Raw genomic sequence first — 20607 nt, forward strand, 5'->3', positions numbered from 1 at the left:
CCTCTCAAAACTTTACCAGTTTCGAAAAGTAAGGCTAAAGCGCTGAGCAGTAGCAGCAGCAGCAGGAGGAGGAGTTCATCACTTTTCCTTTTCACTGTCGAGTATCTGTGCCTGTTAGGCTGAGTCTGACAACTTAATTGGTTCCCTCGGGCGCTCTTTTCTTCTTCTTCTTCTTCTTCTTCTTCAAATTCAGCTTTTCGTGCCGTCTGCCACACCTGCCTGCCAAACTGATGGGCGCGGCTGGGACCGGTGCCAAAATCTCTGTTTTTACTTGCCTGGGAAAGTTGAGCGAAAAGACACAATAGGATCGAGGACTTTAAGAACATCCCCGCACGACGCGTCAGCTTCACATAAACACATTGTTCCTCCGGTGGTGGATCCGTCGCTCTATCCTGCGAGGAATCCGTATTTGATCGGTACTTGTTGGAAGTGGCTGAAGGTATGGATTTTTGTTTTGTTTTGTTACAATGCAGTGCTCTGAAATAACTTGGAGACTTTAAAGGGGGGTGGGGGGAGAAGGGGAAAGTTGTTTAAGGTGGATGTTGCGGATGTTTCTTCCCACCTGGCTGCTGCATCTCTGCACTAACTGCGCTCTGGGAGTTTGCTGATGGGCTGTCAATCTTTTTTTGGGTGTTTATAGGTTGGAATTGTTATAGTCTTCAAAGTTCTCCCCACATACTTCTTGGCTTGTATGTACAATCCATTGGGGGTTTTTGGGAGATCATTTTTCGGTTATAGTCATCTCAGGATAGTTTTACACATTCTCCTTTTGTGCTATTTAGATCCGTCTAAATATACCAGAGGCTCCGGCCTTTCTGGAGCATCACGCTTTAACTGACACGAGCCTATATTTGCTGCTCAGATCAGTTACAGCCTATGATAAGTAACTGTTTTTTACTTTTCTTTTTTTTTTACAAGCTTCAAGCTAAAAGGATAACAAGGAGTGGATTTATTGGGAGAAATATCGTCACTATTAACTTTTCTCACAGCAGTAAAAACAGCACAAATATGTTACTGGGCACAGGTAGAAGCTGTGGTTTCAGCACCACGTGGTACAGGAGAAAAGTAACAAAAATGGCATATTATGAAGTTTCTCTGCATTGCTGTTTCTAAATAACCTGAGTGTAGATGAAGCACATGCAGTTAAATGCCCTTAGTTGGCTGGCAGGGTGTGGTGAGAGGATGGTCTTTCAGAGCTGAGCGGTGATCCACCAGACTCCTTTGTTCCTTTGTGAGTTTGCTCATCAAAGAAACAAAAGTAAATAGAAAGTCTGCTGAAATCTATAGATGATGCCTTTCTGTGGTGTCCTCTGTTCACATGAGAGGTAAATGTGTGCTCTTGTTGCATATGTTCTGCCTGTCTGCTGTTAGTGGAAGGGGAAACCAGATGGTGGTTTTAAAAAATACAATCAGGAAGACTGGTGTGATGACATTTTGTGTTTCAGCTGGGATGAAGTATCAAATAAATGCAGTAAACAAGCAGCCTGATCTTTAACCCAGATCATACCTGGGAGAACAATTTTGTCTTTTTTTTATTTTTTATTAAATGTTAGCTAAAATACCATCTAACCACAGTTAAGAAATAAGCAGACGGCTCTGAATATACATGACTGTGGTCAACATTTTATCATCATCTCACCAGATTAAAATGGGATGGACGAGTTAACAAGGCAGATGGACTTCTCAGAAGAAAAGGGTGAGATTTCTGGATTTCCTCCGAAGTTTTTGGAATGGCAGTACAGATAGACAAAGCCACCATTAAACCCCAAAATAAAGGCTTGATTCACCCAAAACAGACACACATTAAACAAAAACTAACTGCCACAGACAGTTTTTGTTTTATTTGAATTGGATTTCATTCAGAATCTCAGCGTCCTATTTTCACAGACCTCATAAAGTGATTTCTTATTTGAGGGTTTAAAGACAGATTGGTGTAGAGGCTCAAAAATACTTTGTTGCTACACGGTTTTAAATAGCGTCCTCCTTTCCTTGGTGGTGGTTTTGTCTCTCTCTCTCTGGGGGGTCTTATTATCACTAACATCACTGCATGCCTTCACTGGTCTCACTTTCCATTGCTCATCACGGTGTAAGTCATCCTCTGGGTTTCCCTTCAGCTAAATGTTAAAGCAGAGCTCATCGCGGCCTAACAGCTTCTGACACAGGACGGAGAGGTCAAGCAGGCCCGGATCATAAGTTTGACCATTGCTGAGAGAATCAGACACGCTGTCCTCTTTGTTATATTGATCACTTTTGAAGCAAATCTGCTGAACTTTATTAATTTAACACATTTCATAACCAGTGGTTAGAATGTGTTCGAGGCTTTGCCAGAGTCGAGGAGCATCGGCAGCAGGAGCATAACAGGCCTAAAACAGACATAAACCCCTAAAAGGGAAGGAAAGCAGGAGTGAAGAGGAGGAGATGAAAGGAGGAAGACACGAACGAGAAGCCAGCATGAAATTAAAGGAATTTTTATAATCTATAGCTGATGCCAGCAAAACTCAACAGGCTGCTGCAGGAGAACAACTTGCCTCCTGCTGGAACAGGGGTGTTATTAACATCAAATTTATCTGCACCCATAATTTATGCAATCTTTATTTAATGTTCTTGTAATTCATGCCTACATATATGATGAACATGAAGGCTCGGGCTGACCTGAGGACAGAGTCTTTGATTACAGTCAGAACTTGTCAGAAAGTGTAAATCCAAGTTGGGACTGAAAATTCATAAAGAAAAAGCGGTCACAGGGCGTAGGGTCTGGCTCATTCCTGGAGGTGATTCAGTTGTTATTCTCCTGTTACGCGTTGTGATAGCAATCACAGGATCAGCAATCTGCAAATTAAGACCTCAAGATGCTTGTGAAATTTTTGGTAGGGGTGTTTTTGTCAGTAAGAATCAAAACACCCTGAGAATAAAAACTTGACATGTCAGATGTCCTCATTTAATACTTTAGCTTTATTTAAACGCAAGACTTGAGTTTGATTTGATTTTACGGGAAACCACCCAACCCGATGACCTTAACTTGGCACTTGGTTGTTTTAGAACCAGGTAATTGCAAGTCCACCTGTTATTAAAGGCTTCAAGGTTGCAACTAGAACTTTAATAGTGTTTAATAGATCAGTTAATACTCTATTAAAAAACTATGAGGCACTATTAAGACTAGCATTTTGCATTTTTAGATGGTTGTCAAAATCATTAATAGTCAGAGCGAAGTTTTCGTTTGTGTGCCTGTTAATGTTCGTAAACAATCACATAAAATTCACTATAGTAAGGAATTTTTCATTTCATTTCATTTATTTATATTTAAAAAACAGTTGTAGGAGGACATCGACCAACCTTGCTCTCCAAAAATTGTTATTAATGTGCTATAACAGTTTTGTAATCCTCTTTCACCCATTAGTCTTTAGCTATAGTATAAAAACTCCTTTAACAATAAGTGTCAAAATGAGTCTACACACAATAAAATTGTTATTTCTGTTTATTTGTTTACTCTTTTCATATTTATTTTCATTCTGATAATTTCTGTTATTTTTCTGTTGTTATGTGATCTGTTTTCTGTTATTCTGTTATGTCAGCCTGTCTATTACATAAAAAACAGATAATGTATTGGCAATTCAGTTTTTTAACAGTTAAAAAAAATTGTGTAGTTTGGTGTAATAACTCTCAGTGTTATACCTATATGGACACAAATACTGCGCACACAGTGGTAATTATTGTTTCCTTTTCATCAGTTGTCACAGAAACCATAACCTCCACAACCAGACTGACATCTCTCCCACCAAGTGAGTCTATTTGGTCTAGCCATGTTTGCCTTAATTGTTGTCAGCAAACTAAAAACAAAAAAAGAAATAAGAGTAATTATAGTTCTAAAGGAAGTTCCCGATGAGTAACTGCTTCTTGTGTTTTGCTGTGTGTCTTCGTTGCTAGAGGGAACCAGCGGATCAAATCACAGGAATATGTCCAGCAGTGCTGGAGGGCTGGGCTTGGAGAAGAATGTCTTAACCCAGAACAGCAGCAGTGGAACTTACTTTTCTTCATGTGAGAGCAACTTTCCACTTAAAATGAGGAAGCTGCAGTTTTGTTTTGAGATGTTTTGAGATGCTGAATGTCACATTTTTAACCCGAATTACAAAAGACAGATTCTAGGTTTTTGCATCCAGGCAGTGGCATTACTATTAAAGGAGGCTGAGGTGGAGCTGGTTTACTGAAATGTTATTTTACGGGTGCCATAGGGAAATGGTTACGGTATTTAACTTTTAGCTCCAAACTCAGTAAAGATACTTAGTTAGGTGTTATGGTTTCATGCTACTATATACTTCTGCTCCACAATATGGCATAGGGAAATACTTTACTTCTTTTAGTTATTTAGCAGGTTTTTAATTAGAAATGACTATTTTTGTGCAATATTTATGGGGAACTTTTTTTATTGATTTGAATGAATAAGTTAAACCAGGATTTAATGTAAAAATGCCAGATCTTTCACACACTAAAACAGGATTTCCTCTTGTTGTAAAGTAACTATCAGTACTCTAATTTAGTTTCTGTACAGTTTGTGGACTATACAGAAAAAACAAATTAAATAACTGAGCCTGTTTCAAGTGTTTCAAGTTTTGCACAACTGGTCAGCTGAAGGTGTGGCAATGCGAGTGTTATCTGCAGAATAGGTATAACATTAATCATATTCTGCAGGTAAACATGTTCAGGAGTTTCAGTGGATCTGTTTTAGCTGCTAATGTACACTTGCCACAGGAAAATCATTTACTTTTCTTTTTAGAAACAACAGTTTTTATTAAATAAAAACGATTATCTTATGTAGCATCTTCTGTGGAAGTTTCTCAGGAATATTTTCCAGTAAGTGGGACTTTAAAATGGATCCTCACTATATATTTTCTGTGTGCTATGTAGTATTTCCAGTATGTTCAGTTTTTCTGAGATGTGGCGGAGCAGAAGCTGGAAATACTCATGTAAAATGGCACTATCTTAAATTTACAGCTGAGAAAAGGGATTTAGTTACTACTTCCTGGTCATATTAGTCCAATCATGACTGAAGAGTTCTGTGAAATCATAAACAATTTTGGAAATCATCCTTCCAGCTTCTGTAGGTGTGAACACCGGGAGCTATAGCTCCTCCTCGGGAATCTACCTCGGCGGAGACTCCTCAGGAGGGGGTGAGGGAGGTGGGACCTACATAGATGGAGAAAGCTTTGGAATTGCCACAGGAGGAGGAGGAGGAGGCAGCGGAGGCAGTTATCTTGTGAGCTCCGCGTCCAAGGTCCGGTCCAGCTCGTCGGGCGGTGCCAGGAGGACGCAGACTGCTGGCTCATCAGGAGGCCTGTCGCCAGCTTTCCGGGAGAGGAAGCACATATCCAGCCGCTCAGGAGGCTATGATGGTGAGATCCTGTTAATAAAACAGTTGGCATCAGAGTGAAGTGAAGGAAACTGGCACAACTCAAGGGTGCTGTTTATACTTCTGCTCAACCATTGTGCTTTCTTCTAGGGAGTTCCAGTGCTAATTCCTCTCCAGAATTTACTCGCAAAGATTATGGAAACTATTGTAAGTGAAAAGGCTTATCAATGTTCTCATTGCACAATATCTCTCCTGTTTTACCCTAAACATGTGTCTCTGTTTTTCTTTCAGGCTCTGGTGCCACAAGAGGGAGAAGCGAAAGCAGAGGTATTTAATAATAGCTTCTCCCCTCATTATTTCTGCACCATCTGACTCTGAATTGTCCCGGGTTATTTATTTATTTATTTTATTAAATGAGGATTCCATTGTCCATTGTGTGTTGTGATTTTTTTTCCAGAAAGCGAGATCAGAGTCAGATTGCAAAGTGCCTCCCCCACTCCCTGCAGATGTAAGACCTCTCAATACATTTGCTGCTGTTATGCAAGTTCTCAGAACTTTTTCTCATTTTGTCCTGTTCCTGAGTACATTCATTCAAAGAACCACTTGCATAGTGAAAGATTTTTTACTGTGGGGCGTCTCTTTTGAATCATGTGGATCAGATTTATATTACGTTCCACTTCTCACATGCGAGTCTATAAAATTCTAATTTGTAACACATGTTGCAGTTAGTTCCCCAAAACAGAACATATACATCAGCAAAAAGAGACAAGGGGAGGTTTAAACAGTGGGGACTGTGCCTTTGTTTGCACTGTAGCCATGTGGAGAAAAGGTTATGGGGCAGAGTTTTGGTGGTAGCAACGGCACACATGACTCACTGTTTGCAGTAAGTCCCATTTTAGACCAAAACGGTGCAGAGTTAGAGCAGAACAGATGATCATCGCTCCCCCTGCTGATTGAAGTCCATAAGTGCTGTTATTTAATCCACATTTTTTAAGAGTTAGTCACTCTGTGCCACCTTTGGCCCCCTCAGCCTGCCACGGTACATTGTGTGTAGTGGTGGAAAAAGCACTTTTACTAAATATAATAAAACAAAAACGACACCGTAACTCTCAGAAGTGGAGTGTAAGTCTCTTCTTCTGTAGGTTTTGCAGCTATTATCACTTGCAGAAATATTATAAATAAAAATACTTTCAAAACACTAAATCATGGCCACTTTTACACTGTGAGATTATTGCATAAGTACTTGTTAGATATTTATATTATTGATTATACCTGTTTTATGACAAAAAGAGATTAACTAATATTTTCAGAGGACACATACCCCCAACTAACCAAACTAAATGAAGAGTAAATATTAAGAAAAAATGTTTAATTTTCTTTAAAAAGTGTTTTTTGTGTTTGCCTCTTGCAAAATTACAGTCTTTTGTTTTTAGGATCCCTTTCAGCCATAAACTTCTAACAGTTTCTGCTGCTGAGTTTCTAGTTCAAATTCAAGATGAAACAGTATCTGAGATGCGCTGCATTGTTGCATTTGTTTGTGCGTTTGTGGTTCTGCAGGGACAGAGTTGGATGACGTAAAGAAACTGTTGAAGGGACGCTCTAGCAGCGTCAGCCCCACTCGCTCCTCCAGTGCCTCCATCACCCTGCCTGTCCCTAAAAAGGCCAGCGTGGAGACCAAGACCATCTCAGTGGCCTCTCAGTCAGGTATACTACAGTGCTAAACCCTTTAGCGTTGGCGATTCACGTAGAAGAACATCTTGTCAAAATAGTCAGGGTTTATTAAAAAGTCATTATATATTAGAGAGGGGTCACAGGAAATCTTAATATGGAATAAAGAGGGGAAAATAACATTAATAAAAATGTATATTAATGTATATTAATTAAGTTAGTTGTCAAGTTGTGTCCAATATATAGATTTAGTCTGACTGTGGAAACAGGTTATAAGGGTTTAAACTGTTTAATAGACTCTTATATATTGGTTTTACTTTTTCTCATACACATTCATACTATGTCTTTAAGCTCTTTTTAACTGTCACACGCACACTCACACTCTGATGGATGCATCAGAGGCCAATTATGTTTCGGTATAACACAGACAGTGGGGGGCTACTGACCTACAAACTACAGGACAACGCACTGCCGCCTGAGCCGCACATCACAGACACAAAATGGAGAAAAGTGAAAACTAGAGACACATTTAAAATGTTTGTCTTTGTGTCTTTTCTCTCCTGCAGTTTCAAGTTCTTTTGGCTCTGGTGTGAGATCACCTGGGTTCAACACCATTGATTTATCAGGACTGTATGATACCGGCTTGACAAATGGAAAGCTTGATAAATCAAGCCAGTATGATATCACAGACAAGTATGATACTGGTGTCAAATCAATTCAGTATGATGGTAGTCTGAAATCAGGACAGTATGATACTGGTGTGAGATCAGGACAGTATGATACTGGTGTGAGATCAGGACAGTATGATACTGGTGTGAGGTCAGGACAGTATGATACTGGTGTGAGATCAGGACAGTATGATACTGGTGTGAGATCAGGACAGTATGAAATCAGTGTGAAATCAGGACAGTATGATACTGGTGTGAGATCAGGACAGTATGATACTGGTGTCAAATCAACTCAGTATGATGGCAGTCTGAAATCGGGGCAATATGATACTGGTGTGAGATCAGTGCAGTATGACACCACTGTAAGATCAGGTCAATATGACACTCTGGACTCCACGGTGTTCCCCACTTTCTCCTGGTCCACCTCCACTCTGCCGTCCTCCTCCACCGCAGTCATTGCTGGCAACACCAGCAGCTACACATACCAAAGTGGGCAGGTCAGCGCCAACAACATGGCTGCAGGCTTGGCACCAGTCACCCCCACCTCTCCATCATCCCTGTCAGGTGAGACCAAATGTTCCTGGATATACATGGATACGTTGTCACTACACATGCATTTATTATGCTCCATATCTACACATGCTTACATATAAACGGACATATGAACAAGGAAACAGGTACACTATGATAAGTCTTATATTAGAAATCAGCAGATGTCATCATGCCCATCCTGATGGTCCATAGTGTTGAATTTGAATTTTCTATATTCTCTGAAAAACCTTGGAAGTATTTTGCATATTTGATGCATGAGTTTTTGTAAGCTTTTGATACTTTTCCATAGTCAGCGTAATTCTTTTTCTTGAAAAAACAAAATAAATTGCAAAAAATATTTTCAGGTAATACATTGCAAATAAATAAATAAATAAAACATACCAGATGTAGTTTTTAATTTTGTCAGAAGGTCCAGTTAAGACTCCAGTTAAGTCTTTCTTCCCTATACTGGCTGGTTAGCATAGTCAAACTGTAAAACTACTCTGGGGCCATAAATGGAAATGAAGGATGCTTCCCTTCTCTACTGTGACTTTCCTCCAGTGTGAAATAATTGGTAGTTACTTAATCAAATCTCTGCATCTATATTTTCTAGTTTACGGCTTTCAGAATAACCTGGCACCCACCTCGGCCAGTGTGCTCACCACCAGTGGAGCCAACGTAAATGCTAACCTGGGAGGTAAGAAAACCTTTTTTCTATCCTCTTTTTGCCCAAAATAGTGTCTTTCTTACATATTCATCTATGCGTTTGTATTTACAGGATATGGTGTTCAGAAGAACGTGACCAACGGTGGCAGCGCCATCAGCACTGGAGTCTCTACGAGTAAGTCTGCAACAGTTTAAATCCCCCTGAATCTGATAAAAAATAATCAAAGGCTGAACAAAATTAATTCCTGATGGTTTGTCTTTTATCAGCCACTAGATCCCAAACTGATGACGCCTATAAGAAAGACTATAAGTTCGTGGTCTCTGAAAAAGAAAACGTTCCAGCCAAAAGGGAGACAGATATGCTCATTTTGGCAAAAGACACCGGCAAGCAGTTTACCAGCAGTGGCATTCATGTAGGAGGAGGTGAGCCTCACACTCAGCGCCACCTACTGGGCATACAAGTTCCTCAACTTTCCTTAGAGTTTTAATCGGGAATTGGCCTGACATGTATTTAATTGCACTGTTTTTTATTCGTTTTTTGGCTATAATTTAAACTCCTTTAGAAACTGATTGTCTGTTACAGTTTGTCATTGTATGTTTTCAGTTTAGCTCCTTAAGAAAAATAAAATGAGTGTTTTTTTCTTTTTTCACAGGGTCACTGTCAGGAGACTCGATAAAGAAGGAGAAGCTTATTTCGAGCTACGGTGAAACAGCCCAACTGAAGGCAGAGACTGGCAACTCTTACTGTGAGAGCATCTTAAAAGCATCTCCAATGTGACTGATTTACAAAAACCAACAACAATAATAAAAAAATTGGTGATGTTGGTTTATTTCTTGCACAGATGGTTCATCTGGAGTTGTAATGAAAGACAAAGCCACCTATGCAGGTAAGTTTCATCGACATAAATATTGAGGAGCTGATTGACAGTGTACTGAAAATCTAATGTTGGATTGAACTCGTCACTCTTTCTGCAGAGATTCACAGGGACAGCGGCATCTTCGGAGGTGGAGGACTATGCTGTTGTTCGGACTCCTGTTGCTCCTGGTGGAAGTGGCTGCTGGGCCTTCTCCTTCTCTCCCTGCTCTTGCTGGGACTCCTGTTTGGCCTCATTGCTCTGGGTAAGATTGAACTGTGCAGCCTTATGAGAGTCCCCCACCCCAAATGCCACATACCTCAGGAGTCTGAAGGGCCAGTTTCTAAAGCTGCTGTGCTGTGAAGGATCAGAGAGTGACTGTTTTTTAACCAATAAAAAGTGTTTCAGCCTTTACAGACTAGTCTCCACTATTGAGCTGAGAAACAATAAATGTAATTCTCTCCCTGGAAATATGATCTCTTAGTGCCGTCCCACCCCCATAAAGTCTGGCATTCATTCATTGTCTACAGACCAGCTCTGGAAATCGTTGCTGGATGACATCAGAGACTTGAGTTTGCTTTGCCTGTAGCACGAGAGTTGTTCTTGTGGATTTACCCTGATAAAAATGTGATGTCAAGAACCTGAAAATACATTTGCAACTTACACTGAAGCATCCACAGCCTGCTCAGAGTCTGTGAACTGATAAATGTCTGTTTTTCATCATTCAGTTCAATACGTTATATATATATGTTATAACTTATAGCTTGGTTATATGTTAAGTTAAATATGTTCTGAGGGGAACACAAATGAATTTCCGAGTCTTCACTCTCAGTCTTAGACTGTGAAGCAACAGCAGAGTTTGAGAGGATATACACTTCATTTTTATGTCCATCCACATCAGTCCCTTGAAAACACAGGAAAAATAAAAATCTGACTCTGTATGTCTGGATAAATAATAGCTGTTTTATTGCTTTTAATTGTGTTAGTATTCCATATATAGTTTAGAAACTGAGGCTTAAGTGCCATATTAAAGTTCATCCATTTCTTTCTAAAATCTGCATTTCCTCCTTCATCCTGGTATGAAGTTGGAGGGCTAAATAATCTGTTAAATTGTACAAATCATCATAACTGAAGCACAAACTTCTGGGATGGTCTGTACCACCCAGAAAGCCACGTTGAAGATCATACAGCTCCACTAAAACACTTCAAATAGCACCAACACCACAAACACTGTCTAAGATCTCAGTACAGGTAGTATGGAACAGGAAACCGCCAACAGTAACCAAAAATGCTTTTTCTACCAGGCTGTAAACATACTTTAAATGTCGTATAGTTCAACGTTTTAACAGCATCTTAACATGGAAGTCAAAGAGCACTCACATGCTTTTGGAGGCAGCCTCAAGTGGCCTCTAGGGGAACTGCAGTTTTGGGCTCTTATCCACTGGATTTTTTTTCCTCGGGCTTGGAGGCTCCCACAAAGGGAAGCTGCAAGAATCCTGTTCTGTACTTGTGCTCACATTTACTACAAATATGAGCAAGTAAATATGTTACATTTTAGATTTTTAGACCACAGCTAAAACATCATAGTACTTTCATCACGGAGTCATCTGATGTTAAGTGTTTAGTCTACAGAAGAGAAAAAGAAAGATGTAAATATGAATTTTTTACTTATGGTGGAAGCATCTGCTTGTCTTTTTCTCAGCTGAGGATGTGAGAAAGCTGAAGAGTCGAGTGGCGACCCTGGAAGCTGAGTCATCAGTCGCTGGCGCCCACACCAGTCGGCTGTCTTCCAATGATATCAACACTTATGTGGATGGTGGAGGTACGGGCACTGACAACACCATAGGCGTGGGTGGAGGAGGTGGAAGTTCAGGATCCAGGACACAAGTTCAGATTTCCACAAGTGATGTCAGCGCAGGTGGTAATGGCATTGGAGGGTCTACTGGTACTTCTGGTGTTGGAGCTGGTGCCAGTTCCAGTGGGACCTCCAGCAGTAGTGGAAGCAGCAGCGTCGGGAGTGCTGGTACAAGTCAAAGTGGTAGAGTTGATGCTGCTGGTACCAGTCAACGAGTTGGGGTTACCGGTTCTGCTGGTGGTGCCGGTACTGGCACTGACCTCAGGATCAGCGTGAGTGGAGGACACATAGATTCTGCTGCTCTTCAGCTGGCCATCCAGCACATGTTAAGGGCTGAAATGCAGTCACAGGCATTCAAAGGTACTACACATACACACACACACACACACACACACACACACACACACACACACACACACACACACACACACACACACACAAATACACATACATATCTACATATCATGCACTACATTCATGTAATTGTTTTCCTTTTTCAGCTACTTTAGCGTCCTCAGTACAGGGAGAGAGAGGATTGCCTGGGCCTAAAGGTAAAATATAAAAAAGTTTATTTAATTACATCTAAAACTATAATGTTCTTGAGGTAATCAAAATCAGCTGCATGTCATTTTAAATTTTAAGAATGTTTATTTTCCTACTCTTTTTATGCGACCCTGGAACTAAAGGTTTGACAGCAGTATCTCTTACTGACCAAAATATTTTCTTTTTGGAGTATTTAGGGTGAAGTCCTGCTCCATTTTTCTGCTCTTATTTCTCTTGTGTTTTATTTTTTATAGGAGATCCCGGTTTCCCTGGCATCCCAGGTGAGTAATGATGACTTACATTTTCATTTAGTAATCACTACAGCCCACCCAATTTATTTTCAGACCAATATTATCTGTTTGCTGATCTATCAGTATCAGCATTTATAACAGCAGTTAAAACACACTTCAACCATGTTAGGACCGTTAATAGTTTGTCCACCAGAGGGCAGGTTACAATTTTCCTGTTGTCAGCGTGTTTGGCACACAACACAAGCTGATCTGAGTAGATTTGGGCAGGGTGAAAATGGCTTGACAAGTGTTACAGAGATCTGTTTGTGTTTCGTGTGTCTGAAACAAAAAAATATCAGCCGAAACACTGGAAAAGTGGATTTAAAATACCTCCAAATGTCAGTGTCAGTATCAGCATTGGTATCGGATGCTAGTCATCACATTATTTTATATTTTTCTTAGAATTACTGTGTGGTATTGTGACGCCATTTTTACTCACTGTGACTGTGACTTCAGGTCCTCCAGGTGCGATGGGACATTCAGGCCCCGAAGGTCCCAAAGGACAAAAAGGAACCCAAGGTACACAAAACATTTCAAGTTAAAATTGAATTCATGATGTAGCTGCTCAGCTGAGTTAGAGCCACTGATCGTCTCTGTGCTATATGTGTGATCAGGTGAACATGGAGCCGAGGGGCCACCGGGTCTTAGAGGTCGTGAGGGCCCAGTGGGCCCGAGAGGTGAGCCAGGACCTCCAGGCTTTGGAATTAAAGGCGACAGAGGTATGGTTCATACTCAGAGCAATCAAAGACCTTGTCTAGCTTGACTCGCAAACAGTTTGTCACTACAAGATCTTTTATGTTTGGCTTGTGCAGGTGCTCATGGAGATCCTGGGGTTCCTGGGCCTGTAGGACCTATCGGGCCCCCTGGACCAAAAGGTGAGATCAGTAAAGATGGAGCTTTCAAGTTTAAGTAAACAAACAAACAAAAACATCTATGAATGCCTCGTTATTGAGCCATTTATGAGATGACAAGCATTTAATCCCTCGTGGTGTCTGTACCGCTTGCAGCAGCAGGTGGCAGTATAGAGTCAGTTTATGAATACAGCCTCAAGATGCAATTTTCAGCTGACATTACTTATCAAAACAAAACAAACAAAGAATGGCCTATCATTGCTTTATTTGTATTCATACTCTCCAGAAATATGTTTTATTTGAGACTTCATGCATAATTAAACTCATATGTCTTTCCTGTTTTTCCAAATAGTGTTACCAAAACGCTTAGAAAGCTTCGGTTTAGAAAACACCGGAAAAAAAGTTGTTTTTTTCACTACAGTTATTTATTTACTTATTCATTTATTTTACATCTGTGTCACTTTAGAACAATTTTGATTTCTCAGTGTAATGAAAGAAAGAAAGCTCAAGCTTTCCTAAAGTGCTAATGTGAATCAAAACAGTTTTTAAATTCTTATTTTTGTCCAAATGCTGTTATAATTATTAATTACTAATGATTCTTTCAGGTGCACAGGGGCTGTCTGGAAGTTCTGGGCCACCAGGTTAGTGCATTAAATCGAATTCATCTACTTGCTTAGCAGAATTTACCACAAAATGTATTTAGCTCCAGCTGAAAATAGCATCATTAGCGTTTTAACTTCATTCCTGGCCTTTAACATGAACTGCTTTGTGATAGGTCAACCAGGTCTTCAAGGTTTCCGTGGCGAATCAGGGCCTCCTGGGGCTAAAGGTGGGTTTCACACTACTCACCTGCTAAATAGTGTGAAATTCATAGTTAAATTATTTATTTTTGATATATTATAACGTCTTTTTCGTACTCTGCAGGTGATAGAGGGCTTGCTGGATTCCAGGGACTTAAAGGTTTGTTGTACATCCTGTCAGGATTTTAAAGGACCCTGTGTTGTTGATCCGAGTTTAATTCATTGTTTATTTCAGGTGACACTGGTGACAAAGGTCCCAGAGGTGCACAAGGTCAGCACAGCTTTGTAATTGAAACTGGATTTGTAGATGCAAAATTAGCATGTTTTAAACGTTCAGTCTCTTAATTTTCTGATCGAGTTGTCTGACTTCTCAGGTGAATCTGGTTTGCCAGGTCCGCCCGGGCCAGCTGGAGAAAAAGGCTCCAAAGGATCAGTGGGTGAGTCAGAGGACGTCTAACCTCGGATAGTAGATTCTAATAGATTCTCAGACACTCGGATTGTGGTACTGTGCTGGACTGGCTCCTGGTGTTTCATGTGGTTGTTTAGAACCTGCAGGAGCATGAAACAACATTCTCTGTCAAAGAGGAGTCTGCTCATAAGGCTTCCTCTGTCTATAGCTAAGACTTGTTATTAAGTCAGCAGCATATGTTTTAGATAAATTAAATATAAAATATTTTCTGCTTTTTGCCCATCAGGACTTTCTGGACAAGATGGCGCAAAGGGATTAAGAGGTGAATAACTCATTATATAAGCACTGCATTTGCACTCATTTACATATTATTTAAATAAGAATATAGAACAGATATAGGTAAAATTAATACATTTATTTCACACAAGTTTAAAATAGTATAATTAAAATAAAAATACATGAAAATAAATAAATCCTAATGCTATTCCTTGGGCCCAGGTGACCAAGGACCAGCTGGGCCTCCTGGACTCAGAGGTTCTGCTGGGTCTCCTGGGGATAATGGACTTCCAGGTAGGGTTGCTGCTCTAACACATTAGCAGATAATAAATCTGCTACATATATTCAGAATTATATTCATAATATTTCCCTTCTGTAGGAACACCTGGACTTCAAGGACCACCAGGTACGACTGTGCCATTAATACCTCTCCTGTTGTAGCACATTATTAATTCTCTGGAAGTGACACTTTGAATGCTGTCCACACTGATGATGTACTTAAATTGTATTTTAGGGATACCAGGAAATCCAGGACAACCCGGCACCAAAGGTACAGCTGCATATGTCTGCCTGCAAGTTTTTTTTGTGCTGTTGATTATGACTTTAATACCTTAACGTGAGATGTGCATGTCTGTTTAAGGTGACACTGGTGCACCAGGACGCATCATCAATGCAGGTAACAGAACATCATGAAACGTATATTTTAACAGACTCCTAATAAAGACTGGAATTTGACATCTGATAATCACATACATTTAGCAGCTGGCTCCACTGCTGTTGGCATCCCAGGAGCACCTGGGCCTGCCGGTCCTCCTGGTCCCCCTGGGGCTCCAGGATTATCAGGTCTGACGCTTGATAGCCCAAAGAAATAGTTGGACATCCATTTCATCGCTGAATTATAGTACCAGCGTTAATGTTTTGGTTTTTTATCTTTAATTTACCTCCTCAGGTCCCATCGGCCCTGCTGGTCTGCCTGGCCAACCTGGTACGTCATTGTGGTTTTTCTTGTTCTCAACTTGAATTTTCCTTTCAGATTCAGATTAAAACCCTAAATGTTTGCCTTTTCAGGTCCTAAAGGTGACAGAGGAGAAAAGGGAGACCTGGGAGAATCAGAACTATCCTCGAGGAAGAGTGAGACGGTTTCTTCAAGCAGAACAGACAGTGAGTATTTTTGAATGAATTTATTGAGGCGTGCTGTATTCAAGGGCCTGGACTTCTATACATGTATCTATATATATCTACATCTATCTATCTATCTATCTATCTATCTATATATATATATATATATATATATATATATATATATATATATATATATATATATATATATATTAGGGGTGCAACGATACTCGTATCGATATTGAACCGTTCGATACAGTGCTTTCGGTTCGGTATGCATATGTATCGAACAATACAAAATTTTTAATTTATTTTATCAACTTTCCTTCTGACGATGCTGTCTGTGTTGAGCGCTCAGTGGATCTGCACTCGACAGTGCAGCCTAGGCGGAGTAGTCGAATGCAGATTCACTGAGCACAGGGCAAGCTAGTGAGACAGAAGTTAAGCTCTCCTTGCAACATGGCAAATTGAACGTCCCCCACCCTCATTCAGATCTGGCGTTTGGAACTATTTTGGTTTTCATGTGACGTATGACCCTGAAGGTAAGTGGACTAAAGTAAAACAGTATGTTGGATGTGCCAGCAATGCTCAATTACATGGGTGGGAACTAGTGTGTTAGCGCAGTTAGCTCATTAACGTGTTGGCCGTCCAGCCCCGCGCACGGGTCGATCCGCGGTAGCTCGTTAACGGAGATTTGCCGTGTTGTGGCGTTAACATCATTTCAACGAGATTTACGCTGACAGCACTAGTGGGAACACAACGAATATGACTGCACATTTACACTGACATCATCCTCGTGCAAAGGCAAGTGGAAGCAGACAAAAACAACACGCACGCATACAAACTTTAGCCGAGTCATTTAGACAGCTGTTAGCACATGATTCTCCTTATGGGGACCTGATATGTTTAATATGCTGCTGAGAATATAGCCCAGAAGAAGCGTATAGTATAGCTTTTATTTTGGAAAGAGCCATTTCTCTGTAATAAACTCTCTTTTCCAAAGATGAGTGATTCCTCAATCAGATACAGGGCTCGCAAAATCGCTAGCCCGACGTCCTGGGGTAGCGATTTTTCCAGTCGGGCTGCCCTGCCCTGCCCGTCGGCCTATAGTAGGAAGGAAAAATATATGTCAATGCTTTTGCATTCTTTCTGAAATGTAGCTGGGTAATTATGTCACTGGCATCGGTGAGCCACTGTCAATATGTGACATATTGAAATCGCGTTTGAATTTGTGCTTGTTTTTTGCTTTCACTTTGCAATCGCGCGAACTGTGTATAGAGAGCGACAGCACTGATTGGTGAGTGATGATAATTTGCGCACCAATTCCTCTGACATCGTCTTATCAATCGTTAGCTTACTATGCAGACATGACAAGTGAAATCTCCCAGCAAGCTTAAACATGTGAGAGGTTGATCGCGCAGAGAATCGCTGAGCGTTATGTGAGTGCGTGTGTAAAAGCAGCAGGATATATATTTTAGTTCTGCTGAGCTAAATAAGACAGGTCAGGGTGAAGAAGTGACAGCCAAAGAAAAGCTTACCACAAAACGGAAAAGTTATGACAAATCAGACTATAAGGCAAAAAGAAAGTGCAGCTTTATGGTTTCATGGACAAAAGAATTTCTGTGGCTGCAATATGACGAGCTAAATAACCAGGGCTGCGCATAAGTGGTCCGCAGGTGTGCATTCGCTGTCAAAATGAAAAACGCGCACAAGATAAGAAGTTGCAACGCGTGTTTGCATACATAAGATTTTCAGGAGGAGGACAGACATTTGTTTAGAACTCTTAAAGATGTCGAAGAAGCTCCTTTAAGCAATTACTGTGATGTTCCTCCACCTCCAAAGAAATGTCAGAAGGAGTCCAAAGCACAAAAGAAGCGCGTATTCTCGGAAAAGTGGTTGCAGGAGGTGAGCTGGCTTCAAACTAATGATGAACGCACAGAGATGTGGTGCAGAATGTGCCGTGAAAATGACAAATTAATAAAAAGGCATGAACATTTTTTTTGTATCGAAAAAATATCGAACCGTGACACCAAAGTATCGAACCGAACCGAACCGTGAATTTTGTGTATCGTTGCACCCCTAATATATATATATATATATATATATATATATATATAGATGTATTGTATCAAAGTTTGGTGGCCAATGCTAACTTTAGATACAATAGGTTCCACTGTTTTACTACCACTACGGAATCCCATTTTTTACTTTAACCTGTCCCCCACTTGAGTTAGCATTACTTTGATAGTAGCCATTATTCAGTATTTGCCACTTCTCTTTAATAAACTTGTTTTTGTTTGTGCTTCAGGGCTGTTTCGTGAAAATGGAGGTTTCGTACAGTCTGTCATACCCGGCCCACCGGGTCCACCTGGGCCTCCAGGACGTCCAGGTAGATAACACATTTTATATTTAGTAGAAGTTTCCAGCACATCTTCACATTGTTCTAAGGCGCACAGGGGAGAGGATAAAGTCTAAAGAGCCCAAAGCCCCAGGAACACTTACTGTAGTCTAGAGCAACTTTCTCGTCTGACTACTCAATCAATACAGTTGTTCTATAACATTATAGACATAATAACAGGTAACATCTTTAAAAGTTGTGTGGGATTTATTTGACACAATGAAAAATACCTACTGAGTCATTTGAAAATGTTTTTTATTAGGAGATTCCAGACAAGGACCTCCAGGACCACCTGGGCCCCCAGGCCAGCCAGGCAAGTTTCTGTCTCAGCGCTGTTGTTGCTGCGTGTGAATCTGATCCATTCTTCATGTAAAAACTCTTATTTTGTTCTTTCTAGGTTATGGAAGACCAGGACCTAAAGGAGACAAAGGGGACTCCAGCTTTGTATCCAGCGCTGGTGGTATGATCCACAGTCATAATTCTGTTATATCTAGATTTGGGTTTTACATGTAATTAGTAGTAACAGAGCAATGCCACTGACTTCAGCACTGTTCTTCTTACAGCAGCCTTATATCCAGGACCACCAGGACCTCCTGGGCCTCCCGGGGCTAAAGGATCAACAGGTGATTAGTCTTTGTGAAGTGGTCTGATCTCTGCCTCTCTATTAGCTCTTTATCATACAATTTTTATCTTTGTTTTAGGTCTTCAAGGGCCCAGGGGATACCAAGGTATGATTTTTATCTTTAATTTTTGCCTATATTTTGGCTTTTTTTAAAATCATGCATCCATTTATACCAAGCCTCTCTGCTTGTGATGCTTATATAACTCTTAAATAATTGACATTTGTGTCTCAGGTGAACCCGGTCAGCCAGGTGTGCCCGGCACCCCGGGAACACCAGGAACCAACGAGAGAGGTCAGGACTACTAAATAATCACATTACAATTAAATGAAGCCATGTTTACACATGAACTTCAGAGGGGGCAATTGCACAAGCTGACACAACACAACGTCTGAATTAGAGAGCTGGCACATTAAAAAATACATTATGCTCTATCATGTTACTTCACATGTTTATGTATCAATTCTGACTTACAGTGTCAACATATGGTGGAGGACGTGGGCTCCCAGGACCACCGGGTCCACCAGGGCCTCCAGGGCCTCAAGGATTCAAAGGTAAAGTTAACAGCACTCTTAAATCAGTGGATGAGATGCGTTATATTAGCTGTATGAACTGTGAGTTTGTCACGCAACAACAATACATTTGTTGTTTATCTTCCAGGGGACACTGGAGCTCCTGGGATTCCAGGCGCTTCAAGAGGTAGATAAAATCATGAACCGTGTCCTCATTTCTGTTTACACTTATAGACAAAGTCACAAGTGTCTTCTTCTTAAAAACAGAAATAGTTCACAGTGGCTTTAAAGTCCACTTGTACTCCACAGGATTTTAACTGTCAGGTTTTTTTCTTTTCCAGGCTCAATCTCAGTCACGTCAGGTCCTCCTGGTCCTCCAGGTCCTCCTGGCCCTCCAGGCTTGCCGGGCTCCTTTGCTTCTTCTACTGAGATGCGGCAGTACATCAGTGACTATTTAAGTAAGAGTCTTTCTAAAGGGAGATCACTTTCAGAGGGCAGAACATGGTATTGACTTGTTCCATTTCAGGTAGAGCCAGGCAATCTGCCATTCCTGGACCTCCAGGTCCACCTGGACCACCAGGACCCCCTGGAACCTACTCAGGCTCTATAGATGACATCTCTCTTCGTGTCATTGCATACCTACGACGTAAGCATTTTTTAATTACGTGACAGAGATGAATACTTATTTCAGAGACACAGTCAGTAAACTAGAACCACCTCTAAATGTTTTGTGTAATTTCAGGTTCAGACTCAGGATTCAGTTTGGGTGTTCAGGGTCCTCCAGGACCACCTGGTCCTCCTGGACCTGCCTCTGGATCCCTGACAGTCAGCGGTCTCATAGCTATGCTTCAGAGTGAGTACAATATATAGATTTTAGCTGTATCATACCCAGCTTGCGTTCAGCACAGCACCTCTACAGTCTCTTCATCATCATCTATCATGCATCCTTTTTTGTTTTTTAAGCTTGGATGCACCAAGTTAAACTGTGTCTTTGCTCTGATCTGTCCAGGAGATGACGTGAGGAGATATTTGACAGGACCACCAGGGCCACAAGGGCCACCAGGACCTCCAGGGACATCAGTAGGACTTTCAGACAGTTATAGAGTAGAGGAGATAGCTACATATGTCTTCAATTTCATGACCGGTTAGCAAAGATTCTTACCTAAAAACACTAAACATGGATACAGCAACTGGGCTTAAACT

At 40.8% G+C, this 20607-nt stretch overlaps 1 protein-coding gene across 5 annotated transcripts in view; it reads left to right on the forward strand.

The window, feature by feature from the left end:
- The window catches only part of col17a1b (collagen, type XVII, alpha 1b), a 25937-nt gene continuing 5330 nt past the window's right edge, over positions 1-20607 (forward strand). The window contains exons 1-47 of one of the 5 annotated variants that reach the window (XM_085181944.1): positions 1-439; positions 1643-1696; positions 3729-3779; positions 3925-4035; positions 5091-5387; positions 5495-5551; positions 5636-5671; positions 5802-5852; positions 6902-7048; positions 7579-8244; positions 8825-8908; positions 8990-9052; positions 9145-9300; positions 9531-9623; positions 9720-9764; positions 9853-9996; positions 11434-11946; positions 12087-12137; positions 12384-12410; positions 12876-12938; positions 13034-13138; positions 13232-13294; positions 13876-13911; positions 14046-14099; positions 14195-14230; positions 14306-14341; positions 14445-14507; positions 14766-14801; positions 14978-15049; positions 15135-15161; positions 15270-15305; positions 15396-15431; positions 15515-15598; positions 15705-15740; positions 15824-15916; positions 18183-18263; positions 18535-18585; positions 18670-18732; positions 18836-18895; positions 18974-19000; positions 19127-19186; positions 19369-19446; positions 19553-19580; positions 19744-19862; positions 19931-20050; positions 20147-20257; positions 20414-20548. In XM_085181944.1, coding sequence (XP_085038070.1) covers positions 1654-1696; positions 3729-3779; positions 3925-4035; positions 5091-5387; positions 5495-5551; positions 5636-5671; positions 5802-5852; positions 6902-7048; positions 7579-8244; positions 8825-8908; positions 8990-9052; positions 9145-9300; positions 9531-9623; positions 9720-9764; positions 9853-9996; positions 11434-11946; positions 12087-12137; positions 12384-12410; positions 12876-12938; positions 13034-13138; positions 13232-13294; positions 13876-13911; positions 14046-14099; positions 14195-14230; positions 14306-14341; positions 14445-14507; positions 14766-14801; positions 14978-15049; positions 15135-15161; positions 15270-15305; positions 15396-15431; positions 15515-15598; positions 15705-15740; positions 15824-15916; positions 18183-18263; positions 18535-18585; positions 18670-18732; positions 18836-18895; positions 18974-19000; positions 19127-19186; positions 19369-19446; positions 19553-19580; positions 19744-19862; positions 19931-20050; positions 20147-20257; positions 20414-20548 — 4444 coding nt within the window. In that variant the 5' untranslated portion in view covers positions 1-439; positions 1643-1653. Of the gene's footprint in view, positions 440-1642; positions 1697-3728; positions 3780-3924; positions 4036-5090; positions 5388-5494; positions 5552-5635; positions 5672-5801; positions 5853-6901; positions 7049-7578; positions 8245-8824; positions 8909-8989; positions 9053-9144; positions 9301-9530; positions 9624-9719; positions 9765-9852; positions 9997-11433; positions 11947-12086; positions 12138-12383; positions 12411-12875; positions 12939-13033; positions 13139-13231; positions 13295-13875; positions 13912-14045; positions 14100-14194; positions 14231-14305; positions 14342-14444; positions 14508-14765; positions 14802-14977; positions 15050-15134; positions 15162-15269; positions 15306-15395; positions 15432-15514; positions 15599-15704; positions 15741-15823; positions 15917-18182; positions 18264-18534; positions 18586-18669; positions 18733-18835; positions 18896-18973; positions 19001-19126; positions 19187-19368; positions 19447-19552; positions 19592-19743; positions 19863-19930; positions 20051-20146; positions 20258-20413; positions 20549-20607 lie in introns of all 5 variants that reach the window. The other 4 variants (XM_085181942.1, XM_085181945.1, XM_085181943.1 and 1 more) reach the window with 4 other exon arrangements.

Source organism: Neolamprologus multifasciatus, chromosome 13, assembly GCF_963576455.1.
Source record: "Neolamprologus multifasciatus chromosome 13, fNeoMul1.2, whole genome shotgun sequence".
Classification (NCBI taxonomy): domain Eukaryota; kingdom Metazoa; phylum Chordata; class Actinopteri; order Cichliformes; family Cichlidae; genus Neolamprologus; species Neolamprologus multifasciatus.